At 42.3% G+C, this 26,962-nt stretch overlaps 1 protein-coding gene across 11 annotated transcripts in view; it reads right to left on the bottom strand.

The window, feature by feature from the left end:
• Positions 1-26,962, bottom strand: part of LOC144720304 (neuron navigator 2-like) — a 281,685-nt gene that overhangs the window by 54,013 nt on the left and 200,710 nt on the right. For 9 of the 11 annotated variants that reach the window (XM_078596960.1, XM_078596951.1, XM_078596953.1 and 6 more), the window contains 7 exons: positions 14,825-14,963; positions 9,617-9,947; positions 8,225-9,044; positions 7,359-7,892; positions 6,263-6,292; positions 2,037-2,185; positions 749-943 (listed from right to left, as the gene is read on the bottom strand). In XM_078596960.1, the coding sequence (XP_078453086.1) occupies positions 749-943; positions 2,037-2,185; positions 6,263-6,292; positions 7,359-7,892; positions 8,225-9,044; positions 9,617-9,947; positions 14,825-14,963 (2,198 nt within the window). The remainder of the gene's footprint in view (positions 1-748; positions 944-2,036; positions 2,186-6,262; positions 6,293-7,358; positions 7,893-8,224; positions 9,045-9,616; positions 9,948-14,824; positions 14,964-26,962) is intronic. The other 2 variants (XM_078596956.1, XM_078596958.1) reach the window with 2 other exon arrangements.

Genomic DNA, 26,962 nt, shown 5'->3' with positions numbered 1-26,962 from the left:
AGTGCTGTACATTAACTCTATTATTTAATAAATAATATAAAATTAAGAAAAATAAACCAATGAGATGAAACATTTATTTGTGTGTTTAGTTTGTTGTCCTTCCCCTGCACCTCCGATTAGCACGGTTGGCTACGTACGGTGTGAAAGAAAATCAACGTACGTACATCTAGTTTTCTCTGGTATTCAGGTGTCATCGACAGAGAAAACAGCAGGTAAAAACTACACACATTTTCAGAGGCGGCACTTGGTGAACGCTTGGATGCAACACTTGTGATGTAGCGCTCCACTGCGATGTGTGGGTCGTACCACGTGTTGCTCAGCACGATGTGCAATGGTTCATTCTACATTCTGGGAGCTCCTTCCAAGAATAATTTTCTTCAGGAACTGGACTCAGTTCATAAACTCATCCTTTACTTCATACGGCTGACGCTGATGTAGAGCAACAACTGTGAATGTACGTCACGGTGGTTGAGCCGGATAATTGCCTTCAGGAATCAACAACATCCCTCGCCGTCACTACTACCACCACCGCTTAAAAGCCGTGCGAGTCCTTTTGGACTCGCGCACTTAATCTCCAACAACTCCGTTTCTAAAGAATCCACCGGGTACACGTGAAGCGAAACATCGCACCGAACAACGTGCGGCTCGACACGAAAACAAAGGGCCATGCCGCAGGCGCACACGCCCACAACAAAAAAAAAACACCCGACGCGGTCGGTTGAAACTGCGCTCGTGACCGTCCGCTGACCTTCTTCGATGCCATCACGGAAGGAGCCGGAGCGGCTCATGCCCCGGTGGCGCTCGTCGAGTGAGACGGAGCTGTTGCGGAGGCGCGTGTCGCTGCCGCCGTACATGTCGTAGGCGGGGTCGTGCGCCGACACGCTGTTGGAGCGGAACACGTTGGGGTACGACACGCTGAGCTGGGAGGCCGCGTTCGGGCTCACTGCGTGGTGGGCAACGACGAGAACAACAACAGAACAACAATAACGAAAATTATTGCAAACAAAAACGTGACCACAATCAGCGTCGGATACATGAGCATGGCGGATATTCGGGTACGGTTGTTTTTTGCAACTCAAAGTTCTGCTACAGGCCTTCGTTCTTGTTTACAGTAAAAATCGAATACAAATATTTTTTTTAAAGTGACCACAAGACAACACAAAATGCTCACATATTGAGATTTTCATGCCGATTTAAGATTGTCTAGCCATTTATTTGGACTACTCGTACTATTTTGAATGGATTGGGTTTTACTCCAAAGTTGAAATAAACAGCAACAAGCCCCTTCTGGATGCAAGTCCAATGTCACAATGACATTTAAGATAATTAACAAATGATACACTTTGTTTCCTGCTCCAGTTAATCAACAACAATTAATTTCCAGTCCATTTGTCAGTCGCTTCACATGCTGTGTGCAGATTGGTGAAGTTGGGATGGAATGGTTGGAGGAGGTGTGGGAAGGCTCAGACATCGCTCACCACTAATACTGGCGATGGCGAGGAATCAACTTCAGGACACTAGCTTGATAGTTCAATGTGACACCGCTATGCCATCACTCCATGGAAATTCATAAAAATCCATTTCAATTCATATTTCTACACCCAGTGCTTACCAGTCAAATCCCCATTGCTACAACACAAGCACGGTAAAAGCAATGAAATAAACAGAGGATGTAAATATATATAAACTCTGACGTATGCATCAGATTCAGCATCAGAATATTTATCCTGGAAAAATCCGATGAGCTATGAAGCTCTTTTTCAATGATGTTCCAGCAGGGGCAGGGGTCACAATTAAGTGAACCGCACCTCCAATTAGCACGGTTGGCTATGTACGGTGCGAAAAAAGTTCAACATACATAAAATACATGAGATTCAGTTGGCCTCTTTAATAGACGGTGACCTCCTTGCTTGAACTAATATCCAGCCCCGGTGCCAGACCAAACCTAACCACACCAGCCAAATGACAAAGTGAAGCAGGGGATTGTCTACCCCGGCAATAACAGGCGACGGTGTAACGGAGCACGATTGTTTTACCGGGTGGTGGGAAGTGGAATCGCGTGCCGGTTGGAGAGGTGATGGCTGTGGCGGAGGTCAGGGGAGAGTGTTCGCCCGTATCTTGCAGTCCGCCGATGGAGTATGAGCGCATCCACTCGTCCTGGCCGCGTTGCTGGGATGGCGTGCACCTGCACACGCACATTGAGACGTGCGAGGGCACGCGCGCATGTAGAGAGCCGTATGCCCACACGCTCACAGCAAGTTGGGGCACGCACAGACACGTGAATGGGCAGGATATTTACACGTGCACACACGCTCTTTGAATGCACACACTGACATCCTATAATTCAGATAAAAGCATGAAATAATGGACGAAAAAACATTCAAGTGCTCTTAAAGATATGTCTGGAAATTACACAAAGATGTTCACGTGAAAAAACACGGTAATTTGTTGTACAATTATATACTTCCTACCATTAAGTCTTGTCTCTTACAGACACTTTTTTAAAATTTGGCTTTTAATTTGGTGGCAACATTGAAAGCATATTCTACTTTGACATAAATTGAGACCGACTTATTAAAGTTCCGGGTAAAAATATCCCTCAAAATGACAGTCTAAACTGTATGATGTCAATAACTGTCCTTTAAGACGAGCAGCTGGACCACCCAAATTAATACCACACTTGTGCGGAGTAGCACCAACATGTGCGCACGCCAAAATGTTCAATGTCACATGCAGTACGTGACCTGCTGCCACCCAATTCCAGAAAATGTTTGGTATTTCCAATAGGCCGTAATTTTGCTCACGTTGTGTAGACACGATTTTGCTTTCCATCGTGAACATTTGTCGGAAGGCAAAGCCATGCACACGATCTAGCTTTGGCCATTTCCATGGAGCATGAACATTGTGTAAGAGGTGAGTTGTTGGCAAACCCTAAAAAGAGAAGGCAATTACTCAACCTTGAACAACTGGACAGTGAGAAAACACCACTCTGAGCTGTAAGTAAACAACCGCTCAAGTGACGTCAGGTAGCTTAGCAAACAGCCCTGCAGGTGATAGGTGGGTCTGTCATTGAGCAATGTTTGGTGGTATTTGCCAACCTACACAACAGGCAACCTACACAACAGACTGCTAGGATAATCACCCCATGATGAAAAAGAAGTTCCACGCACTGTTTTAGCACAGAAATATTTGCTCATCAGCCAACAACTTCACTTGGATGATAGTAAAAACTTTATATTAGGGGAGAGGGGAATCTAGCCAGATAGCACCTTGGTAAGTACACTTGATGAACAATGATTGATGTGGTAAGTACAATTGAGGAACAATGATTGATGAACAATCATCAAGTGTGCTACATGCCAGGGTCCACCACAAGAGGCTGATCAAAATGAGTATCACTTTGCCCTGTAGACAGAATGGCCAATTTAATTGTAATGTGGAATTTCCACTTCTGGCTCTGGGCGACCAGAGATGAGCACCACCAAAATTGCTCTTTTGAAGCAGGGAGACATTGTGACTTTGATTTGAAACCCATACAAGTCACCTTCATTACAATTACTCAGTCACCTACCCTTTACACACACAAAAACACACATCCACATGTCCCGTGTATGCAGACCTGAGCCACCATGCAGAAACACAAAATGTCATGCGAAACAAAACAAATGGGACAGCTGGCAGCACCAAAGCAACTTGACGAGGGCCACAATGAACAGCGGTGGGTAGGAATTGCACCAGGATCGTGGAGGGAGAAGTAATTTTAACTTCCCCACAACAAGCTTCTGTTTAACCAATGCCCCATTGCCCTCTTTAAAACGAGGCAAGCGTTCACGGACGTGGGATTTACACGCTGGGAGGTACAATGGTACAATAGATTCCCCTTGTTTAATCATTGAAAAAAATATATATCAATAACCCACAAAAAAGGTACACTCCATGGAAAAAGTCCCATGGTAGTAGAGCTTTATTTAAATTAATTTATATTAATGTCATCGTATCTGTGGGGTATTTCCTTTGTTAAATTTTAATCGCGGATGAAAAATGGATTATAAGCCTCTCTGGTATCATGTCTGCAATCTGTCATGAGAGATATACGTAGAAAATGTAACGTACGCTGTCACAGCTAGAGAGCATTAATTCAATTTAGCAAAACCATAGATATCTGCTTTTGCTCACATAATGGCCGATTCCAGCACAGATATGATACAACGCAACCTGACTCTCAGGTTAAGCAGCCGCATTGGGTGTTCGATCCCGATCCTGACGCCTATATATTTGGAGTTTGCATGATCTCCCCGTGGCCGCGTGGATCATCCTCCTGGTCCTCCGGGTTTTCCCTCCACATTTAGAACCATGCTTTGAGATAATTGCGATGATTTTGCTGCAATAGATGTCCAAATGATAAGCCACTTTGATGAGCTATCATTTGTAGCCAGGTCGCTTATGAAAAACAAGTTGATACCTCAATGGGCTTCGTCTGGTAGGATGGGGATGGTTAAGTTTTATTTGTACGTGTTTGGGTGATTTGTTTACCTTTCTTGTACTTTGCACTCCTATCGTGTTTTTACATTGTCTGTTGTTGTAACGATCTGACCCGCCCCTACTGGATATCTATGAGAAACAGAGCTTTATAGCTCATCGGATTCCGCCAGTATTAATAAATATTCTGATTCTGGTCCACAGCAGTTCTGGAAAACAGGATGACAGCAAAAACCGGCGGACCAAAAAGCACTGGGAGGCGCATACTGGAATGAAATAAAGAGAGCGCAAAAAAGGAAATGCTCATGAGCAAGTGGGAAGAACACCTCGGAAGGAGATCCACAGCCAGTTTAACATCATAGAGGGGGGGGGGGTACCTGAAGCCCTTTTTAGGCAGGGTGTTCCTGTCAAGAAGCAGAAAGCTACGAAGAAGGAAAAGAAGGGAAGAAGAAGCCCAAAGTGAACAACAACCGGGTCGTGTTCTGGGGGGGGTGGAGCTCAGAGGCACAAGGATCTAAACGGTGCCTCTGACCTGGCGAGGGTTGGGTTTGGTGCAGCGGAAGAGCAACGTTGGCAACCCACACATTTGTGATGAGCAGTGGCAGTAGGGCTTGAGAAAAGAGGCCCATTAGCACACTGATTGGCAAGTGTGCCAATATGTGCAACAAAATCACTGTTCCTTTGCTTGCATCACAAGTAATATACATGGCAACACAATAACACATGTTACTGGCAAGCGATATGACCAAATGCCGAATTAATGTTCTGCATGACACAGATTCTTATAGGCTTGACTACATTTTTTTGGCAGGGCCAAACACATTTTTGGACAGAGGCCATCATGGAACATAATTTATTAATGTTTGTATGTACCCGTGTAGTAATTATAATTAATATGGTTCTGTTCACTTTAGTAGAATATCAATAACTTGTGTAAGAATTTATAAAAGTGCCGATTGTCGTGTCATTTTACAAAATAGTGGTATGTGTCAAAGAATAATGCCACTATTTATAACTACCTGGGATATGTGATTGCATTAAATTATTATATAGGGCAACTGTGGAGAGCAAACAGTTTATTAAATGTTATAGAGCGAGTTTGAGGACATATGGATGCAGACCACAGTGCCATAATATACACAAAGTATATTGCTGTCATTGGCATAATGAATCAATACTGGCTAAGCAATGCATAAAAAATACCTTCAAGAAGATTGCTACTTAATAAAAGTTGGTTTCAAGCATAAATAATGCAATGGGTCATATAGTCACATCCGAATTATGATTACAGTGCACAGGTAGTGTTAATGATGTGGTCACGGTGATTTTTTTGTAACTTTGATAATATAAAAAAAACTTCTAACTACAAACCAACCCCTTGACCACATTTCAGGCCCTCAATCACAAGCCAAAGACAATCTGTCCAGCACTGCCACTGACTGCTGCCGCTTGCTGTGGGGTGAACGCATGCTGCATGCAGATGATTCTACCAACTTCCTTGCTGCACTCTACTCTCAGGCATACGTTTCAAGTGCCCTCCTCGACAATAATAATTATCGGCTTGTACTCCAAACACTCCAGCCAGACAACTTTGAGGAGCATGTCCCAAAGGCTTGGAATATTCTTATTATTTTATTCACTCAGATAAACAGTAGAAAATGGTAGTTTGTTAAGTTTAAGAGCAGGTAATGGATACATTTAAATATTTGAATTTATTTCAGTATAGATGGCAATGAAATCAATTATGGTTTGAAATTTATGTAAAAGAAAAATGCAAACTCACTTATCCAAGATGTTCTTATTCTGAAGTTGCCTGAAATACACAATTTAAAACTCATCAATGAAGATTTCGTTTTACGCAATTATTAAATAAATAACGTTTTTCATTCACGATGTGACAACATGTTTATCTTGACGCACAGTTCCAGCTTTGGTATTGCATCCTCTCTGGCTGAGTGAGGAAATCACTGAAAGTGAACGGCAGCTTCGGAAGTTCACTCCGTTGACCGAGGCACTGGAATTTTTAAACCATGACTGCACCAATTAGAGCCAAAACCAGGATAACCCCTACGCTGTTAATATCATTCCAATGTGTTCGACACCGACAGCAAACACAAATAATGACTTGTGAGTGGAAGACAAACCCCCCCCCCACAACTCTTGTCATCAAAACACATTTGAGGATGGCGCCACAAAGACAGAACACTGCAAATATTTTGTTAAAAATGTGCATGATTAATCAAACACCGACTTGAAACACAAATCACAAATGAATGTCAGAAGGTCATGCCGATGTACAAATTCACCCTATGAGTCAAAGCATACTGACGGATGGCACAATAACATTCGGCTTGTTGTCAGGCCCCCTGTAATTACATTCTGCCATTGCAGTTACCTGTCTTGTCTCCTAGGTAAAGTGTTGCTGATAAAATGCGTGCTTGTGGTTGGGGAGGAAGGGGGACTGAGGAAGGAGGGAAGAGGAATAAGGAGAGAGCAGATATAAAAAGGGCTGAAGGGAGAAATATACCTTAATGCGCATATGTAACATTCTGGAACATATCTCATCTTGTTAAACCAGTAGCAGGGCAAGAAAAAGGTAGGTACAAGCAATTATATAAAAGGGATTTACAAACGACCATCACCATCACCTTCAAGAGAAAGTATTTAAGAAAATGTAAGCCGAGAGTGCTTAAATGTTATAGATATTAACGCATGCAGAATAAACTTCAAAAGTACTACACTTTTGGTTAAAAACGTGCGTAACGCAAATTAAGAAGCACAGCTGGCGTTGTTCGTCACCCCGGCAGCCAAAGGATGACATCCGTACAAAACTTCCGGCAAACCAGGGTGTCACCGTGGGAAGATGAGGCCTCACTCACCTCTCGGACATGGTGGACTTAAGGCTGCTGGTCCTCACAAACGAGCACGGGCCGCTCTCCGGCTTGGACGTCGGCGTCAAGCAGCCGTGCGGCACCGCCGACTGCCCCCCGAACCCAGCAGCGGCGGCCATGGAGCTCGAGGCTCCGGAGAGAGCCAAGTCCAGCGGCTGCCCCAGTGCCGGCTGGTAGAGGCCGGTCTTTCCGGCGGCCGTCGGAGAATGCGCAAGTCCGATTCCCCAAGGCATGCCGCCGCCGCCTCCTCCGCAGATGCCCATCGGGGTGGGGATGGAGGCCTTAGGAGGGCCGGGACTACACGCGGAAGAGGAGGAGGTGGCAGGCGAGGCTGGGGAGAGCCCCGAGCTGGGGCCGCCGCTGCTGTAGCTGCCGGCCATGCTGCCGTCCACGGGCGACGGAGAGTCGGTGCTGCCCTGCCGGGCCAGCATCGCGTGTGGGTTTGAAATGATGGTGGAATTTTTCAAGTTGTCGCTACTTGTCATGGCGATCTGCTTGGTGCTTTGTTTTCCTCCGAATAACCTGTGGAAAAGGAAGGTGAATTAGACAACCGAAATTGGATGATGGTAGACCATTGCCGCTCATGATTTAATCAAAACTTATTTTCAGAAAGTCGACAAAAAAATGCTGTTTCAAACGTTAGAAGATGATTGAGGGATCGCAGTGCATACCAATGTAATCACAATGAAACTAAGTACCTCCATGAATCGTTCTTGCTAACTATGATTTATTTGTTCAAACAAGATCAGACTAAAACAGAAGAAAGCACAACCGAAGTCAGCAGTCTTATTTTTCAAATTCCGTGTTAACAAGCAGCTCGGCTTATAGCCATGCTCACTTGGTTTCGGCCTTACCTACGAAGCGTTGGGGAAGAAATGTCAGGACACTTGGGCACGGGCTGGGTGGGGCTGGGCGATGCGAGAGCGGGAGTCTGCGCGGGGCTCAGCTTCACGGAGCAGCCCGACGCCACACTCTCCGCGTCAGAAGAAGCCGCCGCTCCGACCGCGGCGGCGGCCGCCGCCTTCTCCCGGTCCGTCTGGTTCGCCGGAGTCCGCTCTCTCTCCGCCGGCACCGACCCACCCGTCGACTTGTCTCTCTCTTGATGCTGCGCATGGGCCAGCATGGCCGCTGTGGCGTGATGGGGGGGGCCGACGGCGGCTGGCGGGCTGGAGCGGCCCACGCCGATGCGCGACGGCTCTCGCAGTTTGGACCCTGGGGGACCGCTCGCCGACTTGCTGCTCACGTTGGAGTCGATGCTGCTGGTGCTGGAGCGGTTCCCCAGGCCGCGAATGTGGCCGCCGCTGCCAGACTTGGAAGGCCGGGGAAGACTCCTGTACGTCAGGGCGGCGCGCGACGCCGGGTCGTCGTGAGAACCGTCGACGCTCGTTTTACGCCCGCCGATGCAGGCCCCCGCGCGGCCCGCGATGCCGGAGGACTTGGAGAGCTTCCCCACGGTGGCGGAACCGCTCGTGATGGTGGCGCCGCTCGCCGTGATGATGGTGCCGGGTTTTTTGAAGCCGAAGGCGCCGCCGCCCGTGGGCCGGGCGATGCCAGACGGCGGCTTCCTTCCCTCGTCTCCGCTGCTGCGGCCCGCGTCCGACGGGGAGCGCTGAACGGCGCCGCGCTTGGGCGAGAGGCAGCCTTTCTCGGACGCTTTCGCATCATCTGTTTTCCCTAAAGCAAATGCGGAATCTCATTAGCTCAGAATGACTCTTCAAACACATCACCGCATAAGGTTGCTGCACTTGTGCCATACTGCTCTCCGGTGTGTTTTCAGGTTGCGGCTTGGCATGATGTCTGAAAAATTTCGCTCCCACATGCCTGGGACTTTCTTTGGGAAATAACATTCGTGTGTATGACCTGAAGGAACTCACTTTTCTGAAGAAGAAGCTCCCAGGACATCATGCCAAACGATACACAAGCTCAACCCCAAAAATACATGGGTGAGTCGTTAAACAACACACTGACACAAGGGATTTACGCCATTGGTACCTCATTTGCCAGTAAAAAATATGATAATAGTTTTTTTACCCTTTATCTGGCAACAAAACTGACACCTTTTTTATGTTTTTTGTTTGCATTATGACTGCAGGTATTGTGGTCTATGCAAACATGACTCCTGGTAAAAAAGGTGTCAGTTTTGTTTGCCAGATAAAAGGGTAAAAAAACAATTATCAAGGGATTTACGGTTCAGCATCTTCACTCGGGTGGCATGGGCCAACACGTGCAATCGCAGGACAGCTCACCCGGCATCTTGAGGGCAGACGTGGCGGCTTTGCCCCGCGGCGGAGGAGGCGTGATGCCGACCTGCGCGCTCATTCCCCGGCGCCAGGAGCCCGTGTGCGCGATGCTGCCGGGTTTGCGTAGACCACCGGAACTCTTCTCGGACTCATCCGACACATCCGAGGGGTTGCGCTTCCAGCGTGCGCCGGGCTCCATCACTCTTCCTCCGTGCTCTGGGTCCACGGAGCCGCCCCTGCTGCTCCCCACGGCTTTCATGTCCTCTCCTGCCGAGCCTCCGTGCTGCCAGCCGCCGTTTCTGTCTACCCCTGAGCGCTTCTCATTGTCCGTACGCAGCTGCGGGAAAAGGCATCATCATTATCATCATCATCATCTATTTAAATGCCCTCTCACAATATGTGCATTTATTAATATTCATTTTCTAAATGCTTGGCAGAAAATTGCAGGGGTGGTGTTACAATCACGGTGTAGCTTACATTTATCTCTTTGTGCGTTCAATTAGTGAATAGGTTTTGACACAAAATGCATTTTGCAATACATTTTAAGAAAACGATGGGGATATTTTAGCAATGTTTTGAAGGATAATGTCCAATTGGCCACATCTTATCACTGAGTTCTAATTCCTAACATTTCTCAATTTTATTGTTCATAGTCATTAGAAATATTTGCAGGCTTAAGTAAGAGATATAAATAACTGCCTAAATAAATAAATAAACGGGATAGCACATCTATACCCTTTCTATATACAGGCTGAAGATTTCAAAGGCATGCTTTGTCCGGCTGTCAAGAGATTCAGCTGTGATTAAGACAAATGGAATGATATTATTTTGACCTGTTTAATGTCCGAACATTCATGCACAAGGCTGATTACCAGCTCTCAGAAACTCCTTTGGAGTTAAATGACAATGATTTATGTTGTTTTTTTCATCCATCGCAATATTTTTCTAATAATAAATATTTATTCTATAATTCAAAGATTATAGAAAACATTCCTTTGTGGTAATCAACAATTTCCACGACATATTTGCTTCAATGAAATGTACGTACAATTTAATGGTCATAGAAAAAACATTTTATCGTTAAATATATTTGAACAAAATAATTGTAGTCACGTATCGGGTTTTTAAAACGTATAAATAGATGTATTCATAATTATACACATCCTACACAGTAGGATGTATTTCAACCAAAAGGTATTTTTTTTTCAAATCATGAAACCTCTTGAATGCGTTTTTATCTTGGTAGTACAGTATACATATCTATACTCCAATTAAAAGGCAAAGTAATAATTTATTGGTGAACAAACATATTCATATTTAGGTTTTCTGCTCATTTTATTCTGACGAAGCTGCAATGAGAATCCAAACAACAAAGCTTTAATACATTACAGAAACAATGTTGATGTGGAGCCACAACTATAATTAACGGTGGTTGAGCCATAAAATTGCATCGTGAGTAGCGAATGTATGGGCTAACCATACACTTTGTATATTTGGGTAACGCTGCATTTTCTTTCGCCGATTGCCAGGTCGATGCCTTGCCGATTGCTATGCCCAGCGTGCAACCACCAGGGGGCATGTGATCTCACAATCTCTATCTCAATTAGCCTGAGCCGGGAGGAACTAAAGTGCGTACTGTATTGGTAATTGCTGCTTTGTATGCACAAATTAACATGCAACCCATTTTGTGAAGCTAAATATTGCAAACTATTAACCTTGACTTTTTTTATATATATGCGCACATGCGCGAATCATAGCAGATCTCCATATGCCCTTTAATCAATTTGCTTCGAGTATCTACAGGATATAAGAATAGGGTTTCCCCTTTTTACAAACAAAAAACATGCTCTGGTAGTATATGCATTGTCTCTGAAACTGATTGGTCCACACCAAAGACAGCTTTCTTTAGAGCCTAGTCTCAAACAGCATTAGACCAGAGGACGCCAAAAGGCGACCAGCACAAAGCCAATGCACTATCAGGACAATGAGAGCTCAGGGTGAGCAGCTACATCATGGGACCTCCTTTGCCAGTGTCAAAATATAAGAATAGGTTTTCCCCTTTTTTCTGTCAACAAAACAGGTGTTACGATGTTAAAACACCAAAACGGAAACCTTTTGCAAGGAATCATGTCTGCTTTAACCACAGATACTTGTGGTGAAAATACAAACAAATAACATGCTCTGCAATTGACGGCAATAGCTCTGTTTCAACACACAGCGGTTTATCGGCCTCCAGCAAGGGCAGCGGATGGAGAATGCGAGGACTCGGCACCACAACATCCTGAAAGTGTTGGAAATAATAAAATAATAAAAATAAAACATAATAAAATAATTCTCACGACGTTTTGACCACAACGCAAGCAGCCGTCCTCAAGTGGAGAACACCTGAGGATGGCTGCTTGCGTTGTGGCCGAAACGTCGTGAGAATTATTTTATAATGTTTTATTTGTATTATCTTATTATTTCCATTCTACGTGACTTTACCGAAAGGACCAAGAAGATGAATCCCTGCAGTCACGAAAGCTTTAAATCGAAAAATCCTGAAAGTGATCGTTTTTACACATTTTACATCGAGGTGCGTAGGCCATTGTTCCGCCGGTGAACGGACACGATTCTACAAACCACACACCAGCGATCTGTATTTCCAGTTCCATATATGGGGGTGGGTTTTTTGGTCTCAACCGACCTCTTGCCCCCTTGTCCCAAGCAGTCTCCCCCCCACCCCCCCGTGCCATTTAAAACCGCAGAACAGTCAGTGGATGATGGTCCACGCTTGTGTGCGACACATTACTGACATTAGCCCTTACGGAGCAGCCCAGATGTGGCCATTCATCACGTAAGTGGCTCCATTTCAGGAAGGCATTGATGCAGTGCTTGGGACCTTATGGTGCATTGGACGCTGTCGGCACAGATATTTTAAACATTAAAGGACTGTGCCTGTGGGGGATTGTGTGGTATGCTGCAACACATGTGCACAAGATTTTTAGATAAAATTTAATTGAACTGTGTTTGCATGCACCGATCGATTGTTCGGACTAATCGGCTACCACAGGTATTCAGTGATTCCCGCACGGCAGGTGCAGTGATTTAGAGTTGGTCAGTGTAGTAAATAAACAATTAAGGAGGTGGCTGGGTGGTTAATGGATCAAATAACTTGTCTGCAAAGCTGATATTCTGGGTTTGAATATGGGCTACCACCCGTATTTAACAGAATTCTCAAGTGTAGTGAGTTGATAGCGAGCCAACTCACCCTGGTCACCCATGACTGAACAAGAAAACAAATAGGATTTTCAATAAATATCAGTTTAACACGTAAGCATATTTGGTTTGCCTGCCATACATGTACCTAAGTGTGTCTGAACTTCTTACGCACCATACATAGCAAACCGGTAGTGTGGGGGAAAAGACAACCTACTAAAACCCACTTAAACCAACGCACAGAAGAAGCAGCAGTGATTTTGCCTTTTTGGGGCAGATTTAGAGGCAGGCATTATATACTGTCTTCATGTTAGGTTTGGCACACAAGTGGGGTTGGCACCTGAGCTGCAATGCCTCACATATCACACAGGCTGTTAATTAAAAAATGTGATACACTCAATTTAATATATTCTTCGAGGTGTGGAAGTGTGCATTGCAGATACTGGATTTGACATTATTACCATCAAGCCAACCCTTATTACATATCATCCCCATTGCCTTTCCTTGAATACAAAGTAGTGTGGCGATCACCATAATATAACTGTACTGTACTATGTATTTTCAATAATAAATGAAGCAGTTTAACACATACGCTTTCGCGACCAATATTATTCATAAAAAAGGTTTTTGGGTGAGATCGCGTTATTTATATACGTGTTGCAACCCTCCACCACCCGACACGGCCAATCATTAAAAAAAGTGTCACGTTGACAAAAGACAAATAGTTCACTACTTTAGCCCACCGGTGTGTTGAAGAGTGAATCCACATTTACAAGCAATAACCTTTCCCCAAAGTAACATAAAAAAAAACCTCCAACACTCTGAATATACAAAATACTGCAGGTGACGAGATAGAACACTGAAGGCAAGTGGAAGCTGGCAAAAAACATTTTGATTCCTTGCAAAAGGTGTCAGTTTTTGTTGCCAAAAAAAAGGGGAAAAACCCTATTAGTATAATAAACGAATATTAACAACAATTTCGACTTGAAACGTGCACAGTATTCACTCGCTCTCCAAGACGGACAATGACTCGGGAGGCATGAGGAGGAACCTCCGACAAGCGGGAAGGCAGCCACTTCCAATGAGCCGGCGCCAGCACATTGAATAACGTGCAAAATGGTAAAAGAAGCTGAGGAAGATGGCGGAAGAGATGGTGAGGTGAAATCAGAGAGAAAATGGAGTTTTATAGCTCATCGGATTCCTCAAGTATAAATACATATTTTGATTCTGAGTTCCGAGGCTAGCAAACTACTGAACAAGAGCAACTAAATTTCGATTTAAAGCTTTCGTGACTGCAGGTATTCATCTTCTTGGTTCTTCCGGTAAAGTCACGTAGAATGGAAATAATAAAATAATAAAAATAAAACATTCTAAAATAATTATCACGACGTTTCAGCCACAACGCAAGCAGCCGTCCTCAGGTGAAGAGCAGGTCTGCCGAAACATCGTGAGAATTATTTTATTATGTTTTATTTTTATTATTTTCATTCTATGTGACTTTACCGAAAACCAAGAAGAGCAACTAAGAAAGTGAAAAAAAAGGAATGGACGAAAATGGGGGAGGCCTTTGGCCAGAAGTGGGAAGTTACAGGCTGATAACATAAAATAATTACGATTAATAATTCACTTTGGGTGACGCAATGTAATCATTTGGTCAAATTTATATCGTAAATGAATCCACCACCCAACATAGCCAATTATTTTCATCAAAGCCAACCAAACTACATTTTTTAACGGCCCAATTGTTATTGTTTCAAGTCACCGGTACGTTGAATAACAATTCTCACAAACAAACGTAGCAATCGCATAAGACATTTCGCTTGAATCCGTGCCAAGCATCTTCAGGATAATATGGAAAGTCAGGATATCAACTGTCAGGCGGCGAAGGGACTTAAGATTAAAACTTGGGCAGATCAGTGCTTGGGCCTCACCCAAAAATCAATTGTGATCTACAACATTGGCCGCAAGCACCGACGTATTAATTAGACGGAGAACTAATTGGTGCTGGGTTCTCACCTTGGCCTCCCCCTTTCTGCGAGCGGTAGCCGGCGTCGTGGGGTAGGAGCTGACCGAGGAGCTGGTGTGGATGTCGTCCGTGCTCACGTTGTCGATGGTGTCGCTCAGTCCGCTGCTGATTGAACTATCGTCGTCCCAGCTGCGGCCAGGCACCACAACATTCGATTTGGGAAAGAGAGAGAGAGAAACAAAACACATTAGAAACCACAACACAAGTGGCACAATTCTCTATGGGCGAGGGAAACATGATTCCAAATAAAATGCTCGAACCTTTCCCAGAAAGAAATATGACTTCAAATTAATTAGCATTTATAAAACTGTCTTTTTACAATATGCTGCAGCAGCATTAAATTCATATTTATTTCTTGGTACTGTACAATTTTGGATGGCAAAATGAAAACAAATTGCATGGCAATATTCTATCACGATGGCGCAACACTGTGATGCTGTAAATCTTACTTGAAAATTAACAATGTAACACCTATTCATTTATGTAATATTACAAGGAACATACAAAACCTCTCCCAAAGGGTGATTTTCCTCATTTGTATTCTTCGACATGCACATTCTGTTGAATTGTATTTTGTCTTAGAATCGCACGAGCTCATGAATAGAAAATCGTTTGCCACAAAATAAATGTGCCTCAATTAAACCCAGAGCGCCACAACAATGCGATATCACAGCAGGTATACACACATGCGAGATCCATCGGCCTGTCTACTCCGGCACAGAGAGTGTGCTCGAAAGCCTAAGCCCAATATCTGTTGCGCAGTGTCGCCGCGTCCAATTTCCCCCAAGTCACTGGAGCAGAAGTTTTATTAACGGGAAAAAAGAGGGCCTTGCTTTCTCGCCTCACACTATAGCTCTCCCTCCCCTGGATTATTTTGGCACCAAAAGCACTTTCGCCTCACATTTGATGAAGTGATGAAAAGCAAACACATAACCTGCGAGATAAAAGCAAGCTACCTTTATTATATAATCCCCACAGAGTGTGCACTCTGTTTCGGTACAAACATATATTTGTCGTATCTATCACGCTGAAGGCTGCCTCAATTAACGCCTGATGGATGTTCGTTAATTTCATTTCTATTGTTGTCCATTCATGTAATGCCATTTTCCATTGCATTATTCATGCAATGTATGTTCAATCTCCACGCAAATAGAGTATTTCAACTGCCACAACCTTATTGCAAAGTGCACTCACAATGAGTTAATCTATTTATTTTAACTGGGCTGAAAACAACTAACTATTCACCTAATTTGATTAAAGGAATTGCTTTGTCTCTCAATATCAGTGGGTGGTCATCTGCATGCTGCTACTAATCACATGATAATGAAAGGCTAAACACACACACACAATGGCCTGTGTGGTTAAATGATTAACAATTACTTAAACAAATTATTGCTATATATAATTAATTATATGTGATGTACGGAAATATTTAAGTGATTGAATAATACAATCGTTCATTGAATTGAAACTGGATTTTTCTCACAATTATAAGTGAAAAGAATATAATTATGTTGTATGTAAAAGTTCCACATTCTACAGCTGGTTTTGTAATGAAAGAAGTCATTGACATTCAATTTCCCTCCTGCCTATGCTATGTGTCGTGGTTTATGGGTAAGGCAATTGAATCATAACAGCTCACAACTATTACAACATTACTTATAATGTAAATAATTTAGTGTTATAAGGAACATGGTATTATATTGTCATGCTCATCGAGAAACATTATTTTAAATAGGATGGTGTCAAAACCACTTTTATAGTTCAATTGTTAAAGTGCAAACATGTTCAATTATATTTTGTGTGACTTCAGGGGTACTTCGTTAAATTTTCTCCATAGTCCACCTCCCCTTTAACGAGGTGGTTATCAATAACATACTCTATTCAATTCGCCTTTTGCATGATTATGGAGTAGGGGTAAATATTGACTCCAGTTTAAAAGGTAGAGGTGCAGCCCTGCAATGTCTTGCTCTTGACACTGCTGGACTAGGAGAAGGCGGTTGAGACAGCCCCTCTAATCGCTATTTAAGCCTACTCTTCCACACTAGAAAGAGCTCGAAGTATCCACCTCACAACATACGACCTGTACATCTACGAACTGCGGTGTACCCATTTATACTACTGGTGGACAGAGTTGGGGTGGAAGGGGAGAATTTAATCAACTAGCCCATTGTTAAACTACCGTGCCAGGAGATCGAACCGGTGTGGTCTCCGGTTTGCAAGTGCAGTATGCAAACCATTACCAAATGGCAGCAGCACAGATGTAAAGAGGAATTGACCTACTTGCCACATTGGCTATGTCGATTTGCATCAGAGCCATCATTTTGCCACATTGGCAAACGAACCGCCATTCTATCTCAATCTTCAAGGCATTAAAACGCCAGTTTGCTTACACGTTATGTGTGAAGTCTGTTAGCGGTACGAGCGCTTTGTTACCAAACCAAATCCCGAAATGCAGACGACCGATCCATTACAATCTAGGCCGAACATACGACGCCGTTTAGAAAGAAGCAGAAGCTTTCCACGTTTGGCGAGTATTCCGCATACGCGACAGAGCAACCAGGCAGGCTAATGTCAATGTTCCATTTACACGGCTACCGTGGAAATTGTGTATACAGAGTATACGGGGGGGGGGGGGGGGGCAGTAGTGAGTGCATGCAAAATGCCATAAGTGATCTCATTAAGGGCCAGGCGAGCGCCTAATCGTGTTGTTTTCAGAATGAATTACCCTTGTTTTGGGCACAGCAACAAGCATAGCTGTTCTGACCCCACCTCATGGATACTGGATTTATAATAACAATAAAGAGTCTAATCATAAAAAGCCGTTCAATGGGGATGGAATGTTTTGGAGGAATAAAAAAACAAGGCCATTTTTTGTACAAGAGGCAGCACTACATGTTTAAGAATAATAACTACCCAATATAATCGAATGATAATGGGAAAAAAACAAGGCACTGTGTCGGCAGTGATGCACACACACAATAAGAAAAATATCACCATGTTCATTATTAACACTGCCGCACAAACCAAAAGATATATAATACACTACGGCACAATCCTATTATATATATTTTTTCTGTCATACGGCGATGGTGTTAATGGAGAACGTGGTGAGATTTTTTGATTTGTGCAAACCCAGTTTAAGAGGACTCCTGCCACTACTGAACACTGCACATTTTTTTACAAAAGCAATGGTTAAGTTGGACGATGAAAGCTCCAGTAAAAATCTATAAATCATTACCTTATTAATTATTGCAGTGAGCTAACACGTTAATTCGACTGGGATACAAAAATCGGCCGTGGGTTTGTCGTGTTGGTTATTTTGAAGTTAAATCAAAATTTAAACTGTGTATTTATATCAAGAGCTCATTCATATGTTAAACACAGTCCGTTCAAAACGTACTTGTGTAAAATTGGGCATCATCATCATCGAATGTGGCCGATGTCTCTCACCCACATGCTCTAGTTTTAACTCGAAAAACTAAAACGCCCACCAAGTTGCAAACGGGTCATTCTGGTCACTAAACGTGCTCACTGTGCAGAAATAGAAAAAAAATCTGGAGATCATGTCTCCTTGTCTCTCATATGGTGAGTGACTGGCCTCTTTAGAAAGCAGATCTTGCAGGATTTAGCACTGTGTCCATTATCGGCCAGGTAATTCATAATCAAATTACCGTGTACACCTGGCTCAGTTGGAATAATGCCCAAACTAAATAATGCCAATTTTTTTATGCCACGCAAAAATGTGTGGCCCACTACTGGGCAGAAACTCAACAAATGTAAATATAATTAATATTCAAATAATGATAATTTTCAGTCCACTGCTGGATGTAGACCTCGCACATCGTGTTGGTCACGTGGGATGTTTGACCATACCTCCCCAGAACTGGTTCTGTAATTGTGGAAAAAAAACTTGTTCAGGGGTGTCCAATAATAAACGTGGAAACACTCCACCCTCGTTTAGTTTCATTTATATTCACCAGAACTCTTCTTATCCACAGTGCTGTTACCGGCGGCTCCTATTATCAGCGGCAGCTGTTGGGTATGCGAGAAATCCTATGTTTAATGGCAGTAGTCATTTCATCAGCCTGTCTGAAATTTGGACATTAATCTCATTGCATTGTAGCCCAAGCAAGTAATTTGGCTAGACTTAATTGAAGCAAAATATAATTAGAAACAAGCACCCTGTCAAAGATGGAAATATCGGCCACCTTGCAATGTATTCTTGTGATTAATATGCTGCATTAAGGACATCTCAGTAATGGTGGTATAAGCACATGTTCACAACCGAAAGAGTCACCCGTTAATTAATTAACAACTTCTATCACAATTACAGCAATCGCCAACGTTACCTCCTCAATTAATAAGAACTGACTAATTTTGTTTTCCTGTTAGTTCCATGAATGCAAATGCCAATGTAGTCAAACTATAGATTGACTCTGCTCTTCAGATGAGGCAGTTACCGAAAACATTTTTAGCGGAAAACATTTTCAACAGCACACCAACTCCCACAAGACATAGTGCTTTCATTAGCTGTGCCCACCCCTGAAGCTAGGGAGTGGAGTGAAGGTTTAAATCAGTGACCCTTGGACTCAAGAGGCTGGTATTCTGTCCGCAGAGTTCACCCTGCTGCTTTCCACTATAAATACGAAGCAGCATAGCATCATTCAACAGGCATACGAGTGATGTTGTTGTGAACCAGATTCATATTTGATGAATGATGAATTTGCCGAGTACTTTGCCAAGGTGAGTTATGGTCTTTACAGCAAGCTTTGGGTGGTAATCGCTGACCACAGCCACCCTCACGGACATATTTAAAGTCAATGCAGCATTTATCCTACAAAAGCTTGGATATACTCTACATAGGGATGCTGCCATGGTGACATTTTGGCACACCGGAGTTCACCAGGTTTGATATTCTGGAGCACCAGTTGAAACAATGGGCACGTTTCTTAAATGCTGCCGACTCTCCACCCAGCAGAATAAATGGGTACACCACAGTTAATCCATCAACAGGTCACGTGTGGTCGGTAAAAGTGCAGCACGAAGGACAAAGATGTTTGGCTAGCGTGCAAGAACAGGCCAAATACCCCCTCGAGGGACTTTGCAAAGGTCCTTATAGTGGAGGTCCTTCTGCCAGAAGTGGTGAGAGCATACAATTTCAGAACTGCACCTTTACCTTTGCAAAGCTTCTATATAACAGGACATTGACAGTGGCAGCAGTGGCCATATGTAGATCTTCTTAGTGAGTTAGTTCTGCCTATCGTACTTGCTGGTAGCACACAGAGCACACACTCCAACAAAAACATGTGCTGACGCTGGCACACATCTGAAGACCAAATTCTTTGAGAAATCCAATTAGGAATGCACAGTTGTGTAGTCAGCAGTGTTGGCTGCAAGGCTGCATGTCTATCATACCTCTCCCAACAGTTTCATAAGAGGAGCACAGCAAGGAAGAATTACTGTCTATGTTAAATCCCAAATGACAAACAAGCCCTTTAAGCTCCGTTTCTCCTGCAGCGAGGCCAGGGAGGTCTTGGTTCTTAAATCTTGACAATGCTTATCAGCACTGGTAGATGATTAATGCCATGCCTTTAAGCCATGCAAAACAACACAGATAAAGCATGTATTTTATTCACTTTGTCATTATTGCAATTACAAATAGCGGCTGAACCACCCATTGATGCCAACCGGGTTTCATGCTTTGTAATTGAGCTTTTCCTAATTATCATCGCTCAAAAAATGTATCTCTCACAAAAAAAGTTCTTCCTTGCATTATAGTTAACTTCTTAAAACGTCAAAAGTCTGCCAGCATCCTTTCACATGCTGCTCACGGCAAGACGAGCAGTTTGCTTCAGTGAGATTAATCCTTAAAATGTGGAACATTTAATTAGATTAAGGATATACGATGTGTAAACACAGTACAGTATTGTGTACGTATGCACTCGGAGACCCACGTATACACTGACTGCATAGCCCTAAAAAAAGCCTGAAGCTATGCAGGGTTGAGCCATCTGGGAGTGCCAGGTGTTGCAGCCAAATGAACGTTTGCCAATGATAGATGCCTTGAAGCTGAGCAGCCACAAAGCCATTTGCCCATATCAACACTACCACGCGGAAATACATTATATATATAATTTATATACACAGCATATGTGATTCATCGTGAGCAGCCATTATTCCATCCACTGCTGGATGAAGGCCTCCCCACACCATCACAATTCCTCGCAGTCCACCATCCATCTCAGGCCTGTGCCTCCGAATTGATCTCAGCACTCCATCTCTGTGGTGGTCATCTCTTGGAATGTGCTCCCTGCTTCGGCTGCCATTCCATCACCAGTCTCGTCCAGCGATCGTCAATCTCATCAAGCGACGTGTTCTGCCCCACACCTATTCACTCTAGATTTGAAGCTTTCGTGACTGCAAGGATTCATATTCTTAGGTTTTATCGGTAAAGTCACGTAGGTAAAAAAAAGAATAAAAATAAAATAAAAATCACAACGTTTCGGAGGCACAGCATGCTTGTTGTATCATTTACTTGATACAGCAAGTGTGCTGTGACGTTTCCACCTGAAGACGGAAGCTTGTGTTGCCTCCGAAGCGTCGCGATTTTATTTTTATTTTACTTTTATTAATTTTAATTTTTTACCTACGTGACTTTACCGAAACAACCTAAGAATATGAATACCTATTCACTCTTTTTGATTGTCAATATGACATCTAATTTTGAAATTGCTCTCTGTTCCATGTGTTCCTCCCTCTGTTTCTGAGTGTGATGTCAATGTCTACTCTTGCCAATGTGCACGTTTCAGATTGATGTCAGAGCAAATAAGATGCACCGATTGAAAACATTATTGTTCAATCATAAAAACCTACATCTATTCTGTATACATAACATTTATATGAAGCTGTTCAATAAAAAACCTATTCAGGGAGCCTGACAATAACTATGAAGGACTTTGTGAGTTACATTTTTTGCAGAAGAGAAGGGAATGAAACAATACTGAAAGCAATGAAAGGAAACATGATGTACCGTATATACAGTTTTAAAATTTCATATTTACGACAAATTACCCATTACAAAAACATTTGTCACATTCAAAGAGGGGGAAAATAAGCGAATTCACGGCATATACAATATTACACCTTTAAAACTTTAGCTTTGTGCTGATCTTTAGCAAAAAAAAATCAACGTGCACCATTGCCCTTTTTCTGCAGAAATATGCATCACAGAAAATAACCGGTGATGTACAACATTCAATTGCAGATTGACATGTATTGCTGCCAAATTTCATAACCGCAAACTACCACGATAGAATGTGTTAATCCCGAGTCAAATGTGAGAACGTCCATTCACGTGCGTCTCTTACCACAAGGCCGCTGTGCCCAAAAAGACGACACTCTGTCTAGACATATAAATGAGAACAATTTAGACTTACAGTACCCTCTTTCTCTCTCACCCTCTCTCTCTCTCCTTGGGCAAACTATAATGGCATCCCATTAGACAGCAGGACCGCTCGGTAGCACAGCATTCATTATCTTATCTCTGGAAAACCGCCATTCTGGTACATGCTTTTCATTTCAGGGAAAACACATGTATTCGAAGGAGACCAAGATTGCATATGGTTTATGAAGTAAAACACAATGTGTAAATAATGTTTTTTTACATTCAACTATACGTAGAATGTACGTTTTTTGTTGTAGTGGGTTTATGATGCCATATTGAGGTAAAATAAACCAATGTGCAGCAATGGCAGTAGAGCACTAAAACTGAAAATTAAGGGCTTTTACGTGCAACTGAATCCCGCAATACTGATGTGTATTTATTCGGAACAAAAATATATCTTTAAAATGGTCTATAACAACTGTACAGGAAAATGTTTTAATGTTCGTGCTGCACAGGTACTAATGCCATGCAGATGATCCATTCAACGCAATTCCATTAAATTAGCTCATTAGAATAGCACTTTACTAATTATACTAATCCCCAGTGAGAAAACAACTTTGGTCTACATAATGCTGTGGGCTGTATCACTTGGCTATAACCAAGTAATTAAACAGAATGCAAAAAGCGTAATTATGCAGTCCTGGCTAAAAAGCTGTTATTATGTATTTGTTTCTGTGTACTTACCGTAGAGGATTTAAAAAGCGTACACAAATGACTATGTAACAGCATAACTCGGTTGTAAGCCGTCGTGGAGTTTAGGACTATAGCCAATACTGCGGTTTGCAACTACAACCGCCAGCACCTGTATCGCAGGCACTTTGGGAATCACAAAATTCCCCATGAGTAAAGCGCCTTGCAAAATCGCAATGCTCCACTCTGACGCTGGCCTTTGGTGTACTCCCCACACAGCGCCTGGACCAGACCCACATTTACTGTCTGACATGTAGAGTGTCTGGTTTTTTTTCTAGCTTTCACTTATTTCCTGCTTTTTTTAATGTATTCTTGTAAAATAAAATGCAACATCTTACCTTGTTTCAGTGGTGATAGTTGGTGGTAAGTTTTGAGTTTAAAATGTGACCTGCTATATAAAAGTGAAAATAAATCTCAGACGTTTTCATGGTATTTTCAAATTCCTTCTTTTCCCAGAAAGATAAACAAAAAATCCACCTTGGACGTGACATTTTTTGTATTCTGTCCGAATTTTCTTTCTTTATCTTCAAGCACAAACTGTCTATTATATTACTGCTCCAACAATCTCCTAATAACTCCCTCACCTATTCCAACACCACAGAAAATAAATGATTAAACAACCTATATCCTCTGCAACCAGATACCCTCCCTTGCACATGAGGTCATACGCAGATAGTGCTTGACAACTTTAGTACATACAGTTTAATGAATCATCCCCTGGAGATTCCATAAACTAGTGTGATCTATGGCCATGATTAGATGCAATCATTATTTATTTTCTACCTCACAGGTAATGTTTCTTATTGTTGTGCATATGTGGTTGCATCGTTAGCATAAGCGTATATATCATATATAAAATTAGCATAAATATACATAAACAGACCTACATTATGCATTTCCACAAATAACAAAAACCAAGTTTAGTCCATCAGCTTATTGAGTTTCCAGAACAAAAGTAATCCAACAGCATTTGTTTAAGTAAGAAAACTCTGACAAGCTGTTGAACAAAGAGGGTCACTGCATCACACACTTTAAAATGTGCTTCTGCGGCCGTCTGGAACGTTCTTCCGATATTAGGGAGCCACTGGATCCATGCCCTTTTAAATGGAGATTGAAAACTAATTTATTTAGAACTCATTTTTGTGTTTAGTTTGTTGTCCTTCCCCCGCACCTCCGATTAGCACTGTTGGCTACGTACGGTTTTGAGAAAGATGTTCAACGTACATACACACATACAACCTTCTGGGTCTCATCGGCAGTCAGGCTTGTTAAACATTTTCTACTCGTTTCCAGATACTAGCATCGAGCATCTGGCAATTCCATGGGGCATGATTAGATTCAAGAATCGTTTTTTCGTTTTTTCTCATGAGCACCGTTTCTTATTCCGTCTGTCATATTCATCCGTACACACGTATTGTGAGCATGTATCAATTAATAGATATGAACTGATTAATGGATGTGTCATTATACCCCTATGCAGTTCATATTATGCGAGCCATCCAATTATATTTCAAATATGGGTATCTGATCATCTTAGTGGATAGATGAAGCTATAATAACAAATATGCAATGCTGAATACCTAATTTTGTAATTTAATTATTTTGGAATATTAGAGCTGTTCATAAGTTTAAAGCCAAATGCTTGTTTAAGGAGATTTATTTTTTCAAACCTCTCAAATAAATCAGTCGCAAAATTTCTTGCACCTAACCCAATGCCTAAAAACAACCCGAACCTTGATACCAAAATGGTGTAATGTCGTGAAATTAACTTCATTAATTATTCACGCTTGCTTTGTCTCCATTTTCTGCAAGTGCCCTTTGGATTTTGAGAAGCAATCAGTGAAGGTCCACATGTGCTTTGTTGTTAGATGAGAACGAGTTTTAAACACATATACGTTCAGCGGTAGATATACAAAATTCACTTTTTTTTTACAAACCAGGTAAGTCAGCAAAGAACAGAATATAATAGTTTTCATTTCCAGTTAATAAAAACAACAAACCCGGACAAGAGATTAATATCTTTTGCTGTTGTACGATTGACATCACAGTAGAAATAAAATATCGGCTGTAGTTTCCCTACAGTTTTATTATAAGTTCATATAATCCATGGGGTTATATATACTGTATATACAAACTTCGTTATAAATATTTAAACACATAAGTACAATCAAGTTTGAATAAAAAATATACGGAAGATCTTGAAAAGCAAACCGGCGTTTGATGCTAAAGATGCATTCATTGTTTAATATACATTTTTACCAACAACCCAAAAATAAGAAACAGCACTTTGCTTCTTCACAATAACCATCTAATATCATAATCATGGATAATAATACTCGACAACAAAACAGTCCGAGCATTATAATTGTATTAAGGTGCAACCCTGAAACGTCTTGCTCATGCCCCTGCTGGCAGAAGGCCTCCAACAAGTGCCTCTGGAGAGTATTGAGCTTGCTCTATCACGCTGGCCATACCCATGCATTATAACACAGAGATAAATATTTAAAGTGCACATGTACAAGGGTGATGACAAATCCAAACCATGCCAAAGTCATTACGCTTGAGCCTTTTTTGCTCCACACGTCTCATGAGTTAGTCATCATGGCCTCGTCATCATCACTGATGTCATCAAAGAGGACATCAACTTTTACGTAAGTGCAGTAAAGGTGGCTGACAGAACGCACCACGAATTGATCTAATTTCCAAAATACTTAAAAACAGAATATTGACTTGTTTACAGTATACAATCAGAGACAAAAAATATGAATAACAAAGCGAGGAATACAATTTCCACTCTTAGCGAATGAACGCCGGCATTACCGTTAACGTGCGCACTTCGAAACGTACTCTTATCTGCATTACGCTCGCGTTTTCACCATTATATTTTTTTGTACGAGGATTCACCATGATGAGGACTAATCAAATGAAGAAAACTATATTTCATAGAACCTTGCCACCAGGCAGCTGTGTTCAGCATTCAACCGTGACAGACCCTCGGGAGGTGATAATTAAAGCGGGCCGATTCGCCGCAAGTCCTGGCCGACTTGGTTCTCACCATATGCCTGGTGGAGCAAGGGGACGCAAGGGCCAAATGCATATGTGCAATGGCTTTCTCCTGGCTAGAGTGCCCTCGGGGTACATTTATCTCAACGTTTTCACTTTTTTTTTTAAAACCGTATCTGGCCATGGGAAAACATTTTTTTTACAACCTCTGACACCAATTTTCTGAGCATTAACTGCTACCAATCTCATCTGCAACCAGGTTCAAACTGAACGCACTGCAATCTAGTCCTCAAATTGTTACTCTATAACCTTTAAGTGTCGATACAAGATTTTAAACACGCACATAATACATCACTTTACGTAGCCGTTGGTCATTTAACATATCTCTTGACAAAAGAAAAAAATATACTTACAAAAATGCGTAATTATGCACACTTCTGAAGTGTTAAACGTAGCTCGATTACATTTAATCAACCCTCAATGTCAAAAATGAAATTTGCAATTTGTAACTAGCAATGAAAAGCAACAACCACAAACACAACGCTAAATCAAATGGAACAATATAACGACGCACAAATTGCAATTTAATTTCAACGTGAAAAAATATATATCTACACTTACAAAAAAGATTTCCTCTGTAAAACAGAATACAATACATTACTTAAACAACCAAAAAAACCATCAACCGGTAAACAATGCAAGCGATTAATCAATCTCAAACGCCGGACCACCGAGTGGAAGCTACTCACCCAAGGTTTAAGCAATAAATAATCCCTTCCTTTGAGCAGCACAGAATAAAAGCAGCTTCCCTAGTCGCTCTCTCGTTTTTGGGGGGGGGGGGCGTTGTCGGTGGGTTTCTGTGGATTCCGCCTGAAGCTACATCCCCAGCTCTTGCAGGTGCCCCGTTACTTAGCCAAGCCACGCCCAGCAACCAATGCCACAGTGCCGGTCAGCATCACAACAGCAAGGATGAATGTTTTTGTTCATT

Source organism: Lampetra planeri, chromosome 8 (assembly GCF_965212315.1).
Source record: "Lampetra planeri chromosome 8, kcLamPlan1.2.h2, whole genome shotgun sequence".
In the NCBI taxonomy this organism is placed as follows: domain Eukaryota; kingdom Metazoa; phylum Chordata; class Hyperoartia; order Petromyzontiformes; family Petromyzontidae; genus Lampetra; species Lampetra planeri.
This window is presented reverse-complemented; position numbering and strand designations above follow the sequence as displayed.